This window comes from Microtus pennsylvanicus, chromosome 7 (assembly GCF_037038515.1).
Source record: "Microtus pennsylvanicus isolate mMicPen1 chromosome 7, mMicPen1.hap1, whole genome shotgun sequence".
NCBI lineage: Eukaryota > Metazoa > Chordata > Mammalia > Rodentia > Cricetidae > Microtus > Microtus pennsylvanicus.
Genome location: NC_134585.1, coordinates 106,881,443 through 106,895,097, shown reverse-complemented (window position 1 = coordinate 106,895,097; position 13,655 = coordinate 106,881,443). Strand labels below are relative to the sequence as shown.

Below are 13,655 nucleotides of genomic sequence, written 5' to 3'. Positions count from 1 at the left end.
GCCTGAACCAGTGTGTAAGTCACTGTCTCTAGGAACCGAAAATGCAGGCGTAGTAGTCAAGAGCATGCATGGCTCTTGCAGAGAACTGGAGTTAAGTCTCAGCACTCACATAAGTAGCTTCCAAGTGCCTGCAATTCCAGCTCCAGAAAACCAAACCCCTCTGGCCTCCAAGGGGATCCACACACATAGGGACATATCCATATCTAAACACACATAGACACATAATTTAAATAAAATCCCAAGAGAAAGAAAAGGGGGCAGAAAGCAGCCTCTGGGCTGAATGCTGTTCACTTACTCACCGAGCATTGCGGGCCCTTAGGACAATGCCCAGGAGGGAAGAAGAGGCTCTAAACTATGTCATATGACAAGGAAAGTCACTCACATTTTCCTTCCCCTCCTTTTTCGCCATTGACACTTAATCTAGGTCCTGTTCCCTTATTTCACCCCAAAGATATATCTACTCAAGAACACACTGAAGCCACAATGGCCCTTTTAATATGTTCCCCTTCAACTTCCCACTGACCAAACATTAACTTGCACTTGATAAACTGAGCAGCTGGTAAGAGTCCCTAAGCTACTCGAACCATACAGTTTTGTCTTTCCAGGCAAAGCCCCCAAGTCTCTTCCACTTACTTTCCCACGGCACTTGAGTATTGTGTCATTGAACACAGCTGACATCCTCGGATGCACCCTGTACTTCTCCAGCACTCTCCTGAGACTAAGCTGGTGATAATATAAAAGGTCTCCTTTCTCCACTGGCATCAAACACCCTACTTCACAAACTGCCCCCAAAGTCTACTAAATATATTATTATCATTAACTGACTTAAATTCCACTTTGTGTAAAGCAATAAAGAATTATATTTGAGTAAGTAATAACCCAGAGTTCAATGTAAGATAGTGACAAAACATTTTTTGAATACCTAAAATCACTTTGAAAATTGGAGAGCTTGTGTTTATGGTCTTACAGAATTTACCCTTGGCCCCTATAGCTCTGAAAGCAGGGACAACTACACAATCTGTCTTCTAGAGTCTATAGTTACTATCCTCAACTATGATAAAATAAAGGCCCGTGGTACTGTGACAGAGCGACTGAGTAGAGCCCACCGAGACCTACGCTCTATCGACAGAATCCCACTCCCAGGCTCTGCTTACAGCGGTAACTTACTATCTATTGAGTCAGACAGACAGCACATCACAGTATTCGCACCATCTTATCTTCTTGTTCCCTAAAACATGACACAAATTTGGCCTAACTGCATCTACAGAAGAGCAGCAAGTGAAGAGGAAATGAGAAATACTTACTGCTCTGGCAGCTTCCCCAAAATCAATCTTTAACCGTCCCATGGCTCTTATGATCGCAATGATGGACTGAATAGTATTGCTGTAGACAACTACTTTGTACTGTTTACATTCATCCTCTGAATAGCCATCCTCATGAATGATTCTTCGAAAGGAAGAAAACCGCAAGTCAATACCATGAACGGAAAAAAAACATTATGAACTTTCTATGAAGAGGGTAAATTCAGTCTTGCAGGCCCTATGTGAACTTACTTCATCTGTTTCACAATGGTACTTTTACCAGATTCTCCAGCACCTGAAAAAGAAAAATAGATTTTTAATTTCTTTGTACTCAAACAAAGGTATGGAATAATATGACTGGTAATTCTAGGTTAATGGAAAATACAGGTCCTGTGAAATTTTGTGAGCTTTCATGTTTATCAGGATAACTGTGAGTTCCTCAGTGAGAGCACTTTGCTTTCTTTACATTGGTATCATTTCTGCAAAACAGACATTACTCAAAGATAGCAACACGTATCTTTTTAGCAGCATCATAAAGTATGAAATACTCAATGAGCAAAAGAGCAATTGTGAACTTGTGGCTTACGGCCTATTCATAGTTATTAATTCTATGACTGGCCAATGGACCTGCGGAATGTTCCAGAAGTGATCCTTCCAGTCACAGAGCTAGAAAGGTTCCAAACAGCTGAACCTGTATTGCCTCTTCTGTTCGTGATACAGCTAGCTCCTCTTCTGGGAAGGATTGTACCACCCCCTCCTTAGCTAACTGGAATCACTTAAGATCAAAGGTCAAGTAAACTTCCAAACCTTGACATCTGCCTGCTAGATCTTCTCTGGTCAATAATTCTTTCATCTTCCAAAATGCTCTTAAAACGCTACCACATCTCTCCAACATCAAATGCTAATTCTGACAACCCTGACCATCCTTTTTAGACAAAGGCCATCAGAGAACATTAACTCATTTTCCTACAACCAATCTACTAATCTACCTCTAGCTCCGCTAACATTCTCTAGCTTCATCGACGGATAAGCTGTCTCTTCGACGTCCTCACTGCTGTGCTTATGTATTTATCGCCTTCGCTTCACCTCACCTGTGGCTGCTGAGACGTCCAGTATCACTGCTCTCTCCTTACTATGTCAGCCTCAGCACATAAACTGTTGAACTGCCGTTATACACACCGCCCCATCAATCTTTGACACCCCCACACACTCATTTTCCTCTAGCTACTCCTCCACTTTCCCTGTGCCTCTGAAAGATCTACCACTGTTACTCATTATGGGGGTGGGGAGGGAGCAACAACACACACAGAACATATGTGGAGAACAGCGAGCAGCCTGCAGGAGTGAGTTCTCTCCCTCCACTGAGGGGCCCAGGACTGCAAAGCAAGCAACTCTACCTACTGAATTGCCCCTCTTTACGTTTCTTTGTAGCAAAATTTCCCTAGTGTGTCCTCCACACTTCCAATTAAATACCTCCAATTCATCCCCATCACTACTGAAACCATTTCTCAAGGTCTCCAAGCCACTGGCATCTTTGACAAGCTGAGTGGTCATTTCTAGTCCTTATTCTGCCTTTCAAATCTGCTTTTTCCAAGTTAATCCTTGTCTTTTTCTTTATCTATACTAATGCTCTAACTTTCCTAATTTGGTGGTTTAAAGCACTATTCATGAATAAAATAAACCCCCAAAGAGTAAATGTATCAGGATGTTCTATGTACTTTGCTACCATTAACTCATTTAATCCTCACCTCTCTGTAAGTTAGACACTATTACCCTCATTTTATAATGAGATAAATGAAGCAGGAAGGGCGGGGAAATTGTCCACAGTTATATCTGGTGGCAAAATAGACATTTCCACTTAGTTTAGCTTCAAAGCTGGCATGTGCTAGATTCCCAAAGACCCTCAATCTTACTTTCCAAACTCGGCTTCAAAGTCATTACCTACCGGATATATCACAGTAGATGTCCCGTAAGCATCTCAAACTTAATGCCCAATACTGACCGAGTTACTTATTCCCCACTTCCACCTCAAACAAGCAAGCCTGTTCTTCCTTTAGTCTTTTCATCCCAGTAAAAGACACTAACATTGAACTAACATGCTAAGGTCAAAACTGGTAAGTGACATAGAAGAAACAGTGTTAATACATGTTAAATATTACTAAAATTTTGTGTTTTTGTTTTGCTTTGTATGTGTGGTTTTTCAAGATAGGGTTTCTCTGTCTAATAGTCCTGGCTGTCCCGGAACTCTCTCTGTAGACCAGGCTAGCCTTGAACTCTGCCTGCTTCTACCTCCCGAGTGCTCAGATTAAAGGTGTACACTACTACCACCATAAAAAATTTAGTGTTAAAAATACACTGGAAACCACAGTCTACCTAATTCCTAGCAAAGCTTCTGTCAATTTTTTTTTTTTAATTTTTAAGCTAGGTCTAGCAGTTGGGCAGTGGTGGCATAAGCCTTTAAACCCAGCGTCTGGGAGGTAGAGACAGGTGTATCTTGTGAGTCGGAGGCCAGCCTGGACTACAAAGGGAGTTCCAGGACAGAGAAATCCTGTCTACAAAAATGAAAACAAACAACAAGAAAGACAGTCTAGCTATGTAGCTCTGGAAGTCTGAGAATTCTATGTATAGCAAGGTAGCCTTGTACTTATAAGGATCCTCTTCTTTCTGCCACCCAATAGCCCAATGGCTGGAATCACAAGCATACAGCATTCCTGTCTGGATCATGTCGCAACACTGACTAGAGTTGTCTCGTGGCCTCTATTTACACTCAAATTACAACGTGTGGGTAATAAGGTCCGATATACTCTGCTCCCTGCCGATCTCCTCACCCTCATTTCTCGTTGTCTCCACTCTGTCCTCAACGCTCTTGTCAGGCCAGCTTCTTCGGGTTTCCTCTAACACGCAAAACTGGTTCTCACCAGGCTAGATCTGACTCACGGTTTGCACATCTGCTGTTCCATCTGATTGAAATAATTTTTTGCAAGATTTTCTTCTTCACTCACATTTCTGCTCCCTCAGAACAATTCCTGATGAAATCACCCGAAGACCTCCTCCCCACACTGTATACTCCTTCACAGCATGGATTTTCACAGCAGACTTACTTTTCTCATCTCCCCACTAAAACAAAAGCTCTGCCAGACTGTTCTTCCCTGTGTTCCCAGGGGCCCCAACTGGGCCTGATAGCAATTAGTCAAATAAATATTGAACAAATGTGCTTTTTTTTTCCTTCTGGATTTTCAACACAGGGTTTCTCTCTATAACAGCCTGTCCTGGAACTTGATTTGGAGATCAGGCTGGACTTGAACTCACCCTCCTGAGTGTTGGGATTAAAGGCCTGCACCACTATGCCCAGCACAAATGTACAATTAATATGCACGATAATACACTAAATATTTCTTCATTTTATCAACAAAAAACCTAAGTTAAAATAGCATTTGAAGATAAAAACCCAAAATAACTACACTCTTGCAGAATCAAGAAGTTTTGGTACGGGGCAGAGAGATGGTTTAGTGGTTAAGAAACTGCTCTTCCAAATGACGTACGTTCAATTCCCAGCACCCACATGGCAGCTCACAACTATCTGTAACTCCAGTTCAGGGGATCTGACACCTTCATACAGACATACATACAGGCAAAACCTTAATGTACATAAAAAAATGAATAAATCTTCAAAAAGAAACGTTATTACTACAATATTCAAGTAACACAGTGTCTTATGACACTGTCAAAATACAAATTTCGCTATGTATACCTAGAAAAACTTTACAGTTCTAGGGAAAAATCAGAAATGCATGCTACATGTTTTTTAAATCGTTAAATTCAGAATTCCAGACCATGTGAGCTTTAGTGTAATGAGGTACTAAATGCTCTCCTTTCAATACTGAAAATGGTATACCTATGCTCATGTCAGATTATTTTGAAAGGGATTATAAATAAATCTGTTAATAACACAACTAATATTTACCCATCTCACTAGGTTCTACTCTATGAAAGAGGATCTCCCCCCCCCTCTCACACACACACACACACACACACACACACACACACACACACACATCCCTGCCTCCCTCTATGCTGTCCTACTTTTATTTCTCAAAGGTTCCCTAGAGAATGTCATTTTGGGAGCTGGAAATACAACTCAGTGGAAGGACACTTGCCTGGCATGTACAAGGCCCTGTTCATTCCCTGGGATGCAGAAAGAAGAAAAGGAAAATGTGTGCTTTGTAGCGAGCTGCATGGAATCACACCTGATGGAGATGTATAATCAACTCCTGAGATGGCTAAGGCCTGACCTATGCTATGATCACACAATGATTATCAGCTGCCTGCATATGCGTGAACCTATGGGCAGTGCCCACCTGGCAATCCGGGATTGGCAGCCCATGCCTACTTAAGGGCTGAGAGAGGTTTGCCCGAGGAGAGAGGAAAGACAGACAGAGAAAGAGAGAGGAAAAAAGGAGAGAGGTCAATGGAGAGAGAGGGGAAGAGAGGAAGAGAGAGAGAGAGAGAGAGAGAGAGAGAGAGAGAGAGAGAGAGAGAGAATAAAGGTCCTGGAATAAACTGCAGTGAGAAGAGCTCCGGTGGTCGCGTCATCCTTGCGGGTCGAGGGTGACCATGACAGTGCTTGCCCTTCCTTTTATTATTACTCTGTGTATTTCTTCCCTAGCTTTTATTACGCGTTCAGTCCGTCTCATAAATGAAGGCAACTCTTATTGTCCACAGAATTTGTTTTCAGTGTATGTTACTGGGCATTTGCTATACACAAAGAGTGAATCACATTTTGTATCACAAGGCCTACTTAGCCCATTCAGCTTGTAGACTCATGCAAAGTTCCACCATTTTGTCCATCTTCCAAGTACACTCTGAAATCTGAGTCACTTGGAATCCACTCACTATTCTAGATGTCTTACTTAGGGGGTTTCTATTGCTGTGATAAAACATCAAGACCCAAAGCAACTTGGGGAGAAACGGGTTTATTTCATCTTACAAATCTCAGAGCACACTCCATCACTGAGGGAAGTCAGGGCAGGAAACCGAAGGCAGGAGCTGATGCAGACAAAAGCATGGAGGGGTTCTGCTTACTGGCGTGCTCCTCATGACTTGCTCAGTCTGCTTTTTTATAGAAGCCAGGACCTCCAGCTCAGGGAAGGCACCACACACAATGGGTTGAGCCCTCCCCCATGATCACTAATTAAGAAAATGTCCTGTTGGGCAGTGGGGGCACACACTAAGGAGGCAGAGGCAAGTGAATCTCTATGAGTTCGAGGTTCAAGGCCAGCTTGATCTACAGATCAAGTCCCAGGACAGTCAAGGCTACACATAGAACCCCTGTCTTTAAAAAAAAAAAAAAAAAAAAAAAAATAAATAAATAAATAAATAAATAAATCCTACTGGCATGCCTACAGCTGGATCTTACGGAGGCATTTTCTTAATTGAAACTCCTCTTCCTAAGCTTGTAACAAGTAAGCACAAAATCAGTCAACACAGTAGCTTACCAAGGTGTAAAATAATTTTCTCTCTCCTTAAGTAATTCTCAAATTATTTAAATATCTCTTACTCTTCACGTATCTGAGCCTAATACTGTGTCTATTATATTTCTCAAAGCTCCCGCGTCTTCACCATTCCAAACAGCACCACTGCACAAATCACCAGCCAGTGACTCTCCCAGTTCTCCAGCCACCTCCTCTGACTCTGGCCTCCAGCTTCACCTGGGATACATCACTCAGGCAGCAAGCTCTCTTCCACAGCATTTCCCTCTGCGGTTTTGCCCACCATGTTCACACACTGTACTTCCCTTGCCAACTACGTATGACGTTTGGACTTCTAATTTTACCTATATTTTATCCTATATTACTTCAAAAATAGTAAGTTTAAAGGAATACTGACTTGCTATAGACTACGGCAGAGAAAAAACTACGGATTGGAGTAGGAGAAACTGAAGATGACCCTACAGACAATAAGAATGGGAACCATGGAGGGGGAGATTCTAAAGGAGAGAGTTGGGAGGGTCACTCCATACATTCCCTCTTTCTTTCATCTAACTAAGGCCAGTCCAACAAAGAAGGTCCTAAATGTCCTGTAACAGGATAGCAGAACAGTCAACAGAAAATGCTCTGGGCAGTCCACATTACTGCTCAGTGACCGTTAGCCAGCCACTGTTTGTAAAACTGCCCTCGCTGCTGAGAAGATTACCAAGTGATGTCAGGGCCTCAAAGGACTTTACTTTCTAAAAACTACTTTGATATTGATGTTGGTGCAAATTCCTAACAGAAAGGGCAGTTGTATTCAACAGTTGTCTCAAAGTAATAAAACTCTAGATGGATATGGATTCACACTTATTTAAAAAACAAACAAACGTGCAAGCTAACAGCTCCAGCAAACTACAGCAATGTATGCGTCACTCTCTCCACCCCACCCTGAGGAACAAAGACTCCCTTCGTTGGGTTTGTCTGCGGTCCTGGCTGCCATCCCCTCTGGCACGCTTCACCCATCTTGGTCTCAGAACTTTTTCTCCAAGTGTCCCCACAGGTCTAAGCCATTGCAGAGGCTTTCCAGTGGTACCAGAGACACCTTTTTCTTTTAAACACTTGTTTCTATAAAGAAATCTTGAAATTCCTAGCAACTCCACGTTATAACTAGAGCACAGTCTGTGCAGCTGGGTCCCAGACTGACACCACTTGTGAACAACCTTCTAGCAGTGCTGGACCAAGACTCTCTCCTTAGACTTCTATTGACATATACATGAGCAAAAAATAAATTCTGCTTCTTTCTATCTTAATTTCCTAGCTGGTGCCACCATATAGTAATAACTCAACGGGACAGTAAATTTCAGTGCTACTGTGCCAAGTGTGCAGCTATGTGACCCTGGGTAAGTTACCGGACTACAAAGTCTGCCTCCTTATCTATAAAGAATGAAGAGCTTTGGCCTAGATGGACTACAGTTACACTCAAAGCTAACTGATCTCTTATTCTATACAAGACTCAAATCAAAACCACAAATGCACACCATCCTAACAACTCAACAATTTAAAACAACTACCATATTACAGGTATTAGTCTATCACCAGGCCAGCGGGAAGTACCTGTGTGAGGAAGCAGAGTCACTGGACATGCCAACTCCCATGTTCATCTCGCATTTACACTGCTGTACGGACGCAATAGGGGTGGGGGCTGAGGGTTGGGAGAGCACAGAGAAGGGAGGGAAGATGGGAGGCAAATGATGAATTGCTACTACCAGAGATGAGAAGAGCACAAACCATGCTACTTCAAACAGGGACAAGTGTTTTCACGGATTCTCTCCTTCTACCATGTGGGTCCTGGGAACCAAATTCAGATCACAGGTGGGCAACAAGCACCATCTTGTCGGCTTCATGACTCACTGTTTAAGATTTATGCATGTGAGTGTATGTCTGTGTGGGGTATGTTATATGTACGGGCACGCACGGACCTTGAGACCAGAAGAGGACTTAAGGCCCTTCAAGCTGTGGTTACAGGTGGCTGAACCTCCTGACTGGGGTGCTAAGAACCAGACTGTGGTCTGTGTAAGAAGAAGTAAAGGCTCTTAAAGACTCAGTAATCTCAGGCCACCCTCCACTCCCCACCCCGACCTCATGATTTCTTTTTTAACAACAGTAAAAATTTAGATCAACGTTAAGAATATTTCACACAAAATGCTTTTCAACGCATTATACTTATTACAAAATCCAGTTGCTGCTTCCTTTCTCTTTCTTTTTTTTGGAGGGTGGGGGTGGAGACAGGGTCTCAGACTTCAATTCATGATCCTCCTACTTCGGGGGCTCGATACTGCAACTGCTTAACTCATCCAATGGTTAGAAGAGGGGGCTTGAGATTGCTCATTGGTTATGAGTGAGCACTTGCCGCCCTTGTTAAGGACCCAGGTTTGGTTCCCAACACCTATACTGACTGGGTGGATGATCACAATCATCTGGAACCCTAGCTCCAAGGGATATCCTCTTCTGACCTCCACTGGTACCTATATACATGTGGTGTACACACACACACACACACACACTCAAAGACACACAGATACATAAAAAAATAATATTTTTCAGAAGAGGGTTGGAGAGATAGATCAGTGAGCAAAAGCTCACCAAGCTGAACCGGAGTTCAAGTTCCAAGACCCATGTGATGGAAGGGGAGAGCAACTCCCTCAATTTGTCCTCGAACTTCCACACAGACACGCACGCACACACAAACAAATAAGCAAATTAAGGATACACACAAATAAAGGAAGGAAGGAAGAAAGGAAGGAGGAGGGTACAATAAAAAGTGGTTGGACAGATGACTCAAAGGTTAAGAGCACAGGCTGTTCTTTCAGAGAACCCAGGTTCAATTAGCAGCACCCACATGATGGCTCACAACTGTCCATACCTCCAGTCCAAGAGGACCTGATACCCTCTTTTGGCCTTCAAGCGTTGTATGAATATTGTATACCTATATACATGCAGGCAAAACACATAAAGATACATCTTTTCTTAATGTCATAAAACTGAAAAATAAGTAAACAAAAGGTTAGATGAGTTACGAAGGAAAAATGTCTCTGCAAACACAAAAAAAACCCGTTCTTCATTTCTATTTAACAAATGCCTCCTGCATGCCTGGAACTGCTGGACAGGGAGGAGTCACGTGCAACTCAGTTCTGGAATCTGGTCTGGTGGGAGACGTCAGAGGGAAGGGTTTCCTTGTGAAGCTACAATACTCCTTGGTCTAAAGTATGAACAGAGCTTTTTACCTCAGGCCTCTAAGCACCCAAGCCTCCCCAAACGCCTACTGACGGCCATCTTCAGTCCTTGCTGAGGCCTTCACTGATTTCTGCCAGGCACAGCAATGACTTTCAGGGTGGCTGGAAACAGTTCCTCCTGTGAGCATCAGTCCTAGTGTCTGAATTAACTCTGGCTGTTCCTCTCACCCCTCATAGCATTTCCTCTGGCTGGCTGCGCGGCTCTAAGCGTCTTCCCTGCTCCTAGTCTGCCTTGGCATGAGTTGTTCATTGATTTTCTTGGTTTTGATTAGTACAATTCTGAAACCCTTTTCAGAATAACCTGAAATGTTTCCATGCTTGTTTATCTAACCAGGATTACCCTGGCCCCACAGGACACTATAACACAAGTACTTGGCCAAATTTTTTTTAAGTAATTGAGTTTGTGCCTGTTTAGAACTCTACCAGCCCTAAACTCAAGAGTAAAATCCTTCGAAGTACAAACAGTGCCTTCTTTCTGTGGCCCACTCCTCCAAACCCAGCGCACAATCTAGGGCAGAGGAGACACTGAGCAATTAGTTGTGGGATGAATGACTTAGTGTCTATGATATTCAGTGGTTGCCCAATCACTTTTGTAACTGCTACTCGCAATGGACGGACTTTCAATGTGGGCAGTTAACAGGGAGATTTCCACTCCTCTGCTCTCTTGACTCGGCCCCACACCCCCACTCCTGACTATGCTTTCAACTCTCATCCTATGACCAAAATGACAATAAATTTGGACTCAGTGCTTGCCTCACTTCCCTCTACCCTTCTCTCCTGGATCCTTCTGCACCCACTCTTGTGTTCCAATGGAATAATCGGCTACGAATCTGTCCAGCCACTGCAATTCTAACTCTTGAGGGTGTAAGCAGTCAACACTCACAAGTATCTGTCCAGTGGATGAACAAATAAAACAGGGAAGTAAATTTGCAATTAAGGCAGAGATCATGGGTCTTTTTTTTTTTTTGAAAGATTTAGCCATCATCAAAAAGACCTAAAGGATATTATGAGAAACAATTTTATAAAACATTAATGGTCATCCAATTTTTCACCAAAGTTTTAAAACCACACATTGGAAAAAGCCTTTCCAACAAATGGTGCTTAGAAAACTGGATATCCGGGGCTGGAGAGATGGCTCAGCAGTTAAGAGCATTGCCTGCTCTTCCAAAGGTCCTGAGTTCAATTCCCAGCAACCACATGGTGGCTCACAACCATCTGTAATGAGGTCTGGTGCCCTCTTCTGGCCTGCAGGCATACACACAGACAGAACATTGTATACATAATAAATAAATATTTAAAAAAAAAAGAAAACTGGATATCCACATGTAAAAAACTGCAGCTCGGTCCTACTCCCCCTGTATAAAAACCAGTTTAGAAATGGATCAGAGCCTTAAGCGAAGACCTGAACTCCAAACTGCTATCCGATAGCATAAGGACAACCCTTCAGCACCCAGGCATAAAGGACTTGGAAGGACGACAATAGCCCAGGGCTGTAAAAGTGAAAAATGGGAGAATGTTTGCCCCTGGACACCTAACAGAATATTAATATGTACAACCTATAAAGAACTCACAAAACTAAATGCCCTAAAACTGATCTACGAACATGAAAATGAGTTGGACAAACAGTTCTCAAAAGAAGAAATACAAATAGCTAATAAGTACAGTATATGAAAGATGTCTCCCTAGCCATTAGGAACATGCAAATTGATATTACATTGAGATTCACAGCCCACTCCAGTCAGAATGGCTATCATGAAGAAAACAAACAACAAAAAATGCTGGTAAGGATGTGGGGAAAAGAAGCCCTTAGATGACGCTGGTGAGATGTAAACGAGTGTAACTACATGTAAATGAGTGTGGCGTTTCTCAGACAGCTGAAAATAGAACTGCCGTGATCCGGCCCCAGCACGCCTGCGCGTGTAGCCAAAGGAACGTAAACCACAGGAAGCAGCGTGTGCAAACAGCCCAAATCCCATCAAAAGGTGAATGGATGAAGAAAACTGTATAAATTGTACATAGATACACAATGGTGTTTTATTCTCAACCATAAAGAATGTGAAATGACATCATCATCCAGAAAACGAGTGGGACTAGAGAGCATCATGTTGAGTGCAGTAAGCCAGACTTGAAGGACAAATGTGTGCGCGCATATGTACAGACATCGGCCACTGCCAATTTTGGGGTAGGCAGGTATCCCCAAATTCTACCATGAGTGTGTACACACATACAAACATACTACCCTAATTAATATATTCCTAACAAGACAGTATATGGTTTATTGAGTTTCACATCTTTTACCAAGAACATGGATATGATCCTACAAAAACCATAAAACAGAATACTACTCAAAGCTCAGAGGGTAAAGCACTTGTCTAGCCAAGCAAGGTCTTAGGCTTTTGATCACCAGCACTGTAAGTCAAATAAAGCCAATCAATAAATAAAAATAAAAGGGACTGGGGATGTAGTTCAGTTGGTACAGTGCTTGCCTATCAGGCAAAGCCCCGAGTTTAACCCCTGGTATTGTATAAACTGGGTATGGCAGCACATATTTATAAACCCAGCGCTTGGGAGGTCAAGGATCAGGAGTCCAAGGTCATCTTCAGCGACACAGGAAATCCAAGGCCAGCCTGGGATACTTACAGACACACACACAGGGAATAAAGCAGATTTTTTTTTTTAAGATTTATTTATTTATCATGTGTACAGCATTCCTTCCATGTGTGCTTGAATGCCAGAAGGGGGGCTGGGTCTCATTATAGATGGCTGTGAGCCACCATGTGGTTGCTGGGAATTGAACTCAGGACCTCTGGAAGAGCAGTCAGTGCTCTTAACCACTGAGCCATTTCTCCAGCCCTAAAGCAGATTTTTTAAAAATAGAAAGGTCAATTAACTTATACCCATAAATCACTGAAGGAAGACACTGGTCGACTAGGGATTTGGATTTAAAAAAAAAAATAGCTCAGCCGGGCAGTGGTGGCGCACGCCTTTAATCCCAGCACTCGGGAGGCAGAGGCAGGCGGATCTCTGTGAGTTCGAGACCAGCCTGGTCTACAAGAGCTAGTTCCAGGACAGGTTCCAAAACCACAGAGAAATCCTGTCTCGAAAAATAAAACAAAATAAAATAAAAAATAAAAATATAGCTCACTCAGCTCTCCAAACATTACCAAAATGTCATCACTTAACATTTTGCACAACTATGTACAACATGACCAGTGCTGGTGACTGCCGGGTAAGTGTAGACTGTGCCTTGGTCCTCACCTCTGCAGAACATAAGAATGTTTGGGAAGCAGTCCCTTGTGAGCAAGGAGCCAGATTATGCTGACGGCTTCAGAGTTCTAATTCTGCCATGGTGAGTAAGTTTCTTTTTTCTTCTTTGAAAGCAAGGCAACAAAAACCCATTTTGGTGCTAAATTATATGGTATTTATATACACCATGACTTAAAACTATTTTTTATTTGGGAGTAAAGGAAATAGAAATCCCACAAACTGTAATGTATCAGCAGTCCAAAGATCTCATTTTAATTCATAAAATAATTCTTCATTATAGTTGAAAATGTTCTCCAAGGCTAATAGCAATGCTAAACTCATTCATT

At 42.5% G+C, this 13,655-nt stretch overlaps 1 protein-coding gene across 1 annotated transcript in view; it reads right to left on the bottom strand.

Moving 5' to 3' along the window:
- Positions 1–13,655, bottom strand: part of Gnai3 (G protein subunit alpha i3) — a 39,500-nt gene that overhangs the window by 14,366 nt on the left and 11,479 nt on the right. The window contains exons 2-3 of the mRNA XM_075981618.1: positions 1,554–1,596; positions 1,305–1,446 (exon numbers count right to left, since the gene is read on the bottom strand). Of these exons, the coding sequence (XP_075837733.1) occupies positions 1,305–1,446; positions 1,554–1,596 (185 nt within the window). The remainder of the gene's footprint in view (positions 1–1,304; positions 1,447–1,553; positions 1,597–13,655) is intronic.